The 8882-nt window shown below is 35.0% G+C and overlaps 3 protein-coding genes across 5 annotated transcripts; 1 reads left to right on the plus strand and 2 right to left on the minus strand.

Moving 5' to 3' along the window:
* Positions 1-112: 112 nt before the first annotated feature.
* LOC105231188 (H/ACA ribonucleoprotein complex non-core subunit NAF1) lies at positions 113-2520 on the plus strand. Of its 3 annotated transcripts, none has more exons than XM_049458098.1 (3): positions 113-361; positions 416-898; positions 992-2520. In XM_049458098.1, exons 1-3 carry the CDS (start codon positions 250-252, stop codon positions 2407-2409), a joined length of 2013 nt encoding a protein of 670 aa, XP_049314055.1. In that variant the 5' UTR covers positions 113-249; the 3' UTR covers positions 2410-2520. The 3 variants fall into 3 exon arrangements, with proteins under 3 accessions (XP_049314055.1, XP_011210648.2, XP_011210646.2); XM_011212346.4 differs by having other exon boundaries at positions 419-898; positions 989-2520; XM_011212344.4 differs by having other exon boundaries at positions 114-361; positions 989-2520.
* On the minus strand, positions 2514-4973 carry LOC105231190 (protein phosphatase 1F). The gene has a single exon (XM_011212347.4). It carries the CDS (start codon positions 4789-4791, stop codon positions 3403-3405), a length of 1389 nt encoding a protein of 462 aa, XP_011210649.2. The 5' UTR covers positions 4792-4973; the 3' UTR covers positions 2514-3402.
* A 163-nt stretch (positions 4974-5136) lies between these two features.
* Positions 5137-7070, minus strand: LOC105231191 (UBX domain-containing protein 7). The gene is made up of 2 exons (XM_011212348.4): positions 6214-7070; positions 5137-6153 (listed from the first exon to the last, which is right to left on the minus strand). Exons 1-2 carry the CDS (start codon positions 6907-6909, stop codon positions 5356-5358), a joined length of 1494 nt encoding a protein of 497 aa, XP_011210650.1. The 5' UTR covers positions 6910-7070; the 3' UTR covers positions 5137-5355.
* Positions 7071-8882: the final 1812 nt, after the last annotated feature.

Below are 8882 nucleotides of genomic sequence, written 5' to 3' on the forward strand. Positions count from 1 at the left end.
AATTTCGGACTACACTAAATAGGATTAAATTGATCTTGGATGTGTATTTATTTTAACAAAATCGACAATGAATTTATCGATTTGGGGTTATATCTATCGATTAGGTATGAGTGACATTAACCATCTCTACTCCCGAGCACGTTTTGTTTTCACGAGTTTCTATTGGCGGATTTAGATTAGTTTGAAAGATTTCAATTTTAATTAAGTAAACTCAAAATATAAACTTGCAATTATCGAACAAAAAGCAGCATGGATAAAGAAACCATCGACTCAAACAAGTGTATTGGTAGCGAGGATACAAATAATGTACACATCGATAGCGCGGTGCGACATGTGTCTACGGACTCAATTCAAATCATTGGTAAATTTTGTTTTTTTGTATATGTTTTGAAAAATACTAATATTTTGAAAATAGCAGGTGTAAATGAAATCGTTGATAGTGATTTGAACGACATTGAAGAAACATCTGATACATCACAACCACCGGTTGCAGATTCTAACTCGCATTCGAAGGAAAATATGGAATTAGGAACACATACTTCGGACCCAACTGTTGATTTGGAAGCTATCAGTGATAATAAAAACGCAGTAGAGGAATGCCATGTAACAGAAAATGTGCCAGTTATATTGAGCAAAGCAGATGAAGGACGGGAATCTACAAATGATGCACAAATTTCAAATAACGTTGCAAACAGTAATAGTGTAATTATTGAGTCCGTTATAGAACTTACGCCGGTCACGACCGATATATGCGATGCAACTCTGCAGGTTGAAGCTAACGAAACTCTTCTCACTGATATAGTTGAAATTATGGACATTACATATAAAGAAGTGAATGAAGTTCAGTTGATTGAAGAGCAATCAACGAACCCTTCTTGTGCTGGCGTTCCGAAAACTGGTAATATGAATATAATATCATAACATATTTTTCTTTAACTTTAACTTGTCTAACAACACGCTAATTCTAAATAAAATTGCAAATTTACAGCAGCTACCACAAGCCTGGGTTTGCTATCGCAATACGTATCCGATGCTGACGAAGATGATTCGAACGAATCCGATACGGCGTCAGTAATTGAAGTACCGACCGCCGTGAATAAGAACTATCGCTCAACAGTAGTGGAAATTGACTCGGACTCCACTGAAACCGTTTCGTCAGATTCTGAATCGGAAACGGAGGCCGAATATTTAACAAAAATTGCCAAAGTAATTGAGAAACGGATTCAAAGTAATGATGATGATAACGAGGACGAAGATGATGACGATGAAGAAGGTGACCCGAAAAAGCGAGGTCGGCGACAACCGCCTCGAGTTCGAGGAGAAATGTTACTTGATGATTTGCCGCCTATACAAGATCTTCAAATTTCAGTGCCAGCAGAGGAATGTATAGAGCTTGGACGTGTACATTCAATTGTAGATCAATTACTATTGGTGAGCGCTTTACCAAATTCGATTTTGTTAGATTTGGACACAGTACTTTTTTTGGAAAAAGGAAAACGTGTACTTGGTGAAGTGTTTGATGTTTTGGGTCAAGTGGCAGATCCACTGTATTGTGTTCGTTTCAATAACAACCAACATATTCACGAGAAAGGCATAAATGTAGGTGATATAGTTTACGTGGCACCAAAAACCGAATATACCCAATATGTTATCCTTTCGAGCCTTATGAAAATGCGTGGATCTGACGCATCCTGGGAAAATGATATAGAACCACCACCACGATATTTGGATTACTCGGATGATGAAGAAGAACGCGAAGCTCGCCACAAGCTGCGAAAACATCGTCGACAGAGCATTAAAGAGGAGGAAGAAGATAATGAGGATGTAGATGATAAGGATAATGACCCCATGAAAAGAAGCCGAATGAATGTTGTTTCTGGTGAAAACACCACCGATTCACAACGTAGGTATCCTCGCGCAGCTGTAGGTAATCGTAGAGAAAATAGAAGACAAGATCGATTTGGGCAGCATGGTGCATACTCACCGCGAACCTATCAACCGCAGCATAACACCAATAGTTGGCATTCGCATTACAATCAACAATATCAGCAAAGACAGCCTGTACATAGTTATCGTTCACCTTACGCCGGACCAAATCAGCAACAACGTCCATTATATCGAAACCCTGCTCCACGACCAAATCAGTTCCATCAGTATGGACATCCTCAAATGCAAATGCAAATGCAAACACCTCCGCCTCATGCATTACCACTGCCACAAATGACACCGCCGCCTCCAATACACGCAATGACACCTCCACTTCAGATGCACCCAATGCCCCATCCTTCCACCGCATACGTGCCAAATCCATTTGCTTTCCGCTCATCAACGCTATCCCAACAATTCTCACAGCCTCAACCTACAACAATTCAATCACCAGCAGAACCAGCTCCACCAGGTGCCGAATAAGGGCAAAGCCACTGATAGGTTAGCTAATATCATTAATATTTGTATATATTATATCTAGTAATTAATCAACAACAATATATAAAACTGAATTTATTTTTTTAATATTCATTTTATTTTATTTTTATATTGTGGTAAAAATATTAAAATATTCTTAAGCTACTTTTGTGTAGGTACATAATTGAAGTGGGCGAAATCTGGATTATTTGTTCATTATTTACTTTGATTTAAAACACAAAACAATTTACTACGAATACTATTAAAACAAATATTGATTTAGTAAACAGAAAACTTCAATAAACAACAAACATTTAGCCATTGTAATAAGCGATAAAATGTGCACTTAACACACACATACACGTACGATTAGGTAGTATGTAATCTAATCTGTTAACAATAACGTTAAAATCATATTTGAAGTTCTGTATCTTTATATGAATGCATTAAGCTATAAATTTAAGTTTGCTTAAATATATACTATATTATTATATTTTGTTTAAACGTGCGTCTGTATTAAAATTACATCGCCGAATTTTTATATACATATACATATGTACTTATTTGTGTAAATATAAACTTGTTTTCATAAAAATTTGAACTTTTCTCGAACGCATTCTATTAAATGATCGTCTGTTGAGCACTGAAAACATTGCAAATTCGCACAAGTGTGCTGCAGGCACAAATATTCAACATTGACATAATTAGCATTTGAAAGCGTATAAAAGTCTATTTACAAAACAAAAATTATGGTAAATATTCTAAGGGTTAAAGCACTTTTTCGTTTGCAATTGAGGATACTTTCGTGTAAAAATAAAATCTGCTAATTGTGGTAACTACTATATGTATGTATATAAATATTAAGGTAATGAATGATACGTATGCACATATCTACTCTATGTTTCTCAATATACATACATAAATGTATGTATTTGTATATTCGCTGTAGTTAATATCCCTAAAACTTGGCTAGCATCTATACTTTGTTGTTTTAATACTTTAATATTTTTTGAAATTTTGAACAATATCGAGTCGATTTTTTAAAAAGATAATAACAACAGTAATATTGTCTTGGGAGTCTCCATCTTTTGCTAATTCTATAAGAATTTTTGGAATGTTTTCAATTTTTTGCTCACTATCGGCCAATAATTTATAAATAGTGTCCACTATTTTATTTTCGGACACATGGTCGAATAAACCGTCCGTACCCAAAACGATAAAATCGTGCGCCGCCGTTAAGGAAACGTCCACAAAATCGGGTTCTGCAATCGCTGGAGCCACTGAATAATCGCCAATGGAGCGAGATACATTTAAAATACCATTTACACGCCATTGTCCTTGAACATACAGTACTGTACCACCACCTTCTGCCATTTCAATTCGTTTACGTTCATCTGGCGCATCCGGTTTATGTGATTTAACTAATTGTAAACTTACCGTTGGGCTAACAAGTAATGCCTTTGAATCACCTACCCATGCAACGTATAAATGCCCGTAAGACGGTGGAGTCTGTTGCGCTAGAAGTACACAAACGGCCGTTGTACCGCTGGAAATTCCTTTTCGAGAGAACATTTTATCTGTCTGGAGAAAAGAATGCTCAAAAGCTTCCCTATACGCCTTAACATCATCAAGGTCATTGCTGATGGATCGTAAACTTTCAGCTAGAAGATATGGTATTTGACTTACAGCGTAGCTTGCTGCCAATGGGCCTGAATGACCATCGAATACACCATAAAAACTGAATGTAGATTTTAGTTTATATAATTCACTAAATCGTTCTAAACAAATGTGGCGATCTTCCATTTTGCGTGGTTTATTTTTAATATGACCAGTTATGTAAGCTACTGGTGGCAGCTTCGTATTGCAGTTGCATTTTATTCCATCCAGACATAAATCTTCTGAATCTGCAAAATTCGGTATGTTGCCTACTTCAGAATTATCGCTCAAACGTGTCAGCAATTTTTCCAAATTGTTCACTATATACTTTTGTAATTTTACCAAATCATAAACCATTTCATTATCTGTTGATTTTGTGGAATCGTTTATGCCTTTCACAGTGAACTCACATTCCTTAGCGTTTGAAAATCCTTGTTCGACTTCTGCAACGACGGCTCGCAAAATGGATAATTGAAAATATCGTGGACATCGTTTTAACTGTAAATGATTCCATACAGTCATAATTATTTCAGCGTACACTTCCTGAGAACACACTGGGTATGTTTCGTTGCTGCTGCGCGAAATGCAAGCACGATTAGTTTCTCCAGCATTGGTTGCATCATTTACTCTGTCCCGCACTAACTCACGGAGATAGTTTTTAAATTCACGTAATCGGGTGCATTCAACAGATTGCGCTGAGATTGCTCCATTTGCAGATTCTTTTTCAGACATTTCTATACTGAGCTATGCACATTCACCAAATTGTTTTATTGATTCTGATAAACTTCAAATGTTTTATTTCCCTTCACTTACATTAACTTAAATTGCTTTTTATAGGATATATTTTTTGTTTTCATTCCAGCATCACAAATATTTGGAAGTATTTACGCGCGTACTCAGCTGATTTGTTTCAATGAGTAATAGTTTTTATCGATCATAATAAGACTCGATAAATAAAAAAATCGAAGCATACGATTTTTTTGTTTGAACTTTTTTTTGTTTTTAAAGACCCCCTTTTAAAAATGGTATTCCATCCAAAGCCTTTATTTTCTAAAAATCTCAATTTACTAAAAAAAATTGTGTGTGACATAATGTATTTTATGAAAGACGATTCCTATATCCTTTAAATTACATCATAATTAGTAATACAAAAGAAAAAACAACCGCCACATTTTCTTTAAACAAGAAATGTTTTGATAAATCTTAATTTTGTAATCTTAATTTAATATTTTGAATTAAATTTAATTAAAGGTAGTAATAATAATGCTCGGCTTTGTGATATACATATAGAAATAATCACTCATCTAACGTTATATGTAAATTCGCTGAAGGATGCAAGCCCAATTCCTTCATTGAAGAACTGTCATGCTCTGCCTCAAGCGTTTTTCGAGGGAACGCACAAATCAATTTGTATGTGCCGCCATTTTTTGTAACATGTGCATGCTTTTCACCAATATACAGTCGAAGCACTTTCAGTAGCGTATCCGATGGCCAACGCAACTGTACCACCTCATCATTACCTTCGGCATTGAGTAAACGTAGTCTAAGAGCGGTTAGTTCGTTGGTAGCTTTACCAAGCTGAGTTTCATATGATGTATTCGTATGTTCGTATGCACTTTTGCTATCCTCGTCTCCGAATTCTTCCATTGACTCGAATTCACTACTATCGTCCGCATCATTAGTGCCCTCCTCACGGTCTTCATTATTAGCAGTATGCTTACTTTTACCTTTGCCATTTGCATTACCATTTTCTCGCATGGAATTACGTATCGCCAAATTAATTTGCTCTTCTTCTGTTAGATCGAGCAATTTTAAGCGTTTCTTTTTCTCTGCACAGCCCTCCACCTCCTGTTCATCATCTGACAAGGTAATAGTGCGTTTGGAAGTAGATGGACTGTCATCAGCACCGTCATCCATGAATTCCTTGTGCTCACTAATAAATTCACGCAACCCACATAAAACATTCGATTCCTTTGGCTCTGTGCACTTCCACATCTCTTCACCAGTTCGTGGATCAACCACACAAACATACGGCAAATTCGCACAATGATAAAATGTAACAAAACGACGTCCCTCCGAAGTATCGGTATCAATCTGCGCATATGTTGAATTAATAATTCTATTTTTTAATTAAGTTTGCATAACCATACTCACTTGCCACAATAGAAATCTTCTTTTAATAACCTGCCGCACTTCTTTGTTGGACCAAACGTCGCGATTTAATACTTGTGAATTAAAATTTTCATCTTGAACATTCACAAGCAACCATTGACTGAGCGCCGTCGCACGAGCACGAGCTGCCTGGAAAGTACCAGCAAATGATATATCAGTTGGTGGACGGAAGAGATCACCCAAACGCGATGAAGTGGATGGTTTGGAATCTGTAGACTGCGCTCTAACAGCTGATGTCACCATAGACGCAGCGCGAGTACTAGCCCAACGTCGGCCTGATGCTCCATTTGATGATCCTAAACCAGATGCGTCTGCTTGCAATTGTTCTTCCATTAATGCTCCTTCACGTGCAAAATCACGAAAAGGACACACTTTAACACGCTGATTCATACGTTGCATTCGCCCCGAAGCAGATAAAGAGGGTGCAGCTAGAAAATTATCATCTTCAGGTCCTATTAATTGTTCACGCTTTGGCGCTATAGGTGCTCGAACATTATCTTCATCGTCAATAACTGGTGCTGGGACGGCTTCAGCAGCACTTCCTCCTTGCTCAAAATACAAGGCAACAGCTGACTCTACGTCGTTGTTGCAGGCACTTAATAAGTGTTTAGCCTCATCTGCATTTGCACCCGTTACTTCAACGACGCGTTCCACCAGTTCCTCATTTGGTGTGGACATTTTTACCAAAATTATGTATGCAAGTTCAATACGAATAACTCGTTTTTATATTACAATGATATTTGAAAATTTAGGAAAACTTTTATTTTAAAACAGCTAGACTTTTTTACTGCACATGCAACAACAAGCGTACAAAAGTATTCTCTTCTATGTTTATTTCATTTGACATTTGGTTTTCTCATGTTTAACCTGTCATTAACGTATCGTCGATACAGGGTGTTTGATAGCAAAATTTTTTAATGAGAGTTTGAAGATTAATAAATTTATTTAATTTAACAATTTTTGTGTTAACAATTGTTTTTCTAACACTTTGACAATATATAGAACAACAATAATTCGTCAATGTATCATATTACGATTCCAAATAAACTCAATAACATTTCGAATTCATTGTTTGGGATGTTGTAAGACTTAACCATCATTAATGGGGAGTAGAGAATGTATCAGCTGATAAGATGTAAACAAGGCAACAGCTGAGAAGTATCCATGAAGAAATGTCAAGAGGAATATGAGGTTTTTTTTATTGATATCCAAGATGGCCGACTTTTGAGCGGTGAAATGTTGAATCCGGTTATTTATTTCAAATTTATGGAAATGTTGACCCAAAAATATTGATTATCACACAATGGTCAATTATCATCCGCATTTAAGATCTTCCAAACTCGAATGGAAATAATTTTAACAACATTCTAATGTGTTGGCCGTATTAGCTTGCATATAAGGAAATCCACAAAAGTATAAATTGTTTTCCCGTAAGTTCACAAATGTTTATTTTTTTAATAATATTGTTGTTGATCACATAAGTGATTAAGCAAATACATATGCATATGTATGTATAGTATATGAACGTAAACGATAACATTCCATTCAGAACGTACGCTCAATATTTCAGTGTGCATAATAACGTAATTTACTCAAGTATTTAAAGCGAACGATCTGAATTAATATCCAACATATCTGCAAAACAATGCCCAGGTGTAGGAATACCGCTTCACTAATGTTTTTTTTTAAACAGGTGACAGGTAATTTGTATATTTTGGTTTTTTTATTATTATAATATTTACGCAATACAAAAAAATTTACAATGTTATACATTTGTTTTTCGCATTCTACACAAGAATATTTAAATTTATAAAACATGTATATCTAAATTAGTTCGTCATGCTAAGTATCAGAAGGCCAACTGCATTATAGTTTTACAGAATTTTAATGCTTTTTTCTTTACTAATATTGTATATAATTAGATTTTACATATTTACATGTAAATTCATAAATCTATGACATTTTTTTGCATAAGTATATCGTAAAGATATATAATTATTTTTTATTCATAATTGAAACACAATTGAAGACAATAAAATAATTACACTATTCACACTTATTTTACATACTTAAAAATAATAATTCCAATTAACATGCAGTTTAGGTGCAAAAATATAAGTACTCGTAATAGCAATATTAACATTAAACCTTACATAACACAATTAAGTAATAAACAAATGTTTCCGTTATTCATCAATCTCTGTTTGCTTAAATGGTGCAATGTGAGGTAGTTTTAGAAATTGAATTTAGCTACATCAGTTATCACATAGATTATTTGCGCAAATCTGGCTTACCTTCCAAACTCCTTACACTTGAATTGCAGAACCAAATAGAAGAGAAATAATTACAAATAACTTTTACATATATAAACAGAAATTAAGTATAGCATATAAGTTTAAGATTGCGCACTTAGTACAAGATATGTAACATAATCTCTTCATTATAACTGGCCGTTATTTACTGAGTGAGTACACTTGTTAAGTTTAAATCAGGATATGGTTTTAGCAGTGAAGCAAATATAAAAACTACATGCATTTGAAATACAAAAATACTTCATGCTTGAAAACTTAGTAGGTTACAGTATTTGTAAGTACAAACATTAAGAACAACAAGGTGTCAGTGTCTGCATTATTTCGTATTTAGCTGTCGCC

Source organism: Bactrocera dorsalis, chromosome 1 (assembly GCF_023373825.1).
Source record: "Bactrocera dorsalis isolate Fly_Bdor chromosome 1, ASM2337382v1, whole genome shotgun sequence".
NCBI lineage: Eukaryota > Metazoa > Arthropoda > Insecta > Diptera > Tephritidae > Bactrocera > Bactrocera dorsalis.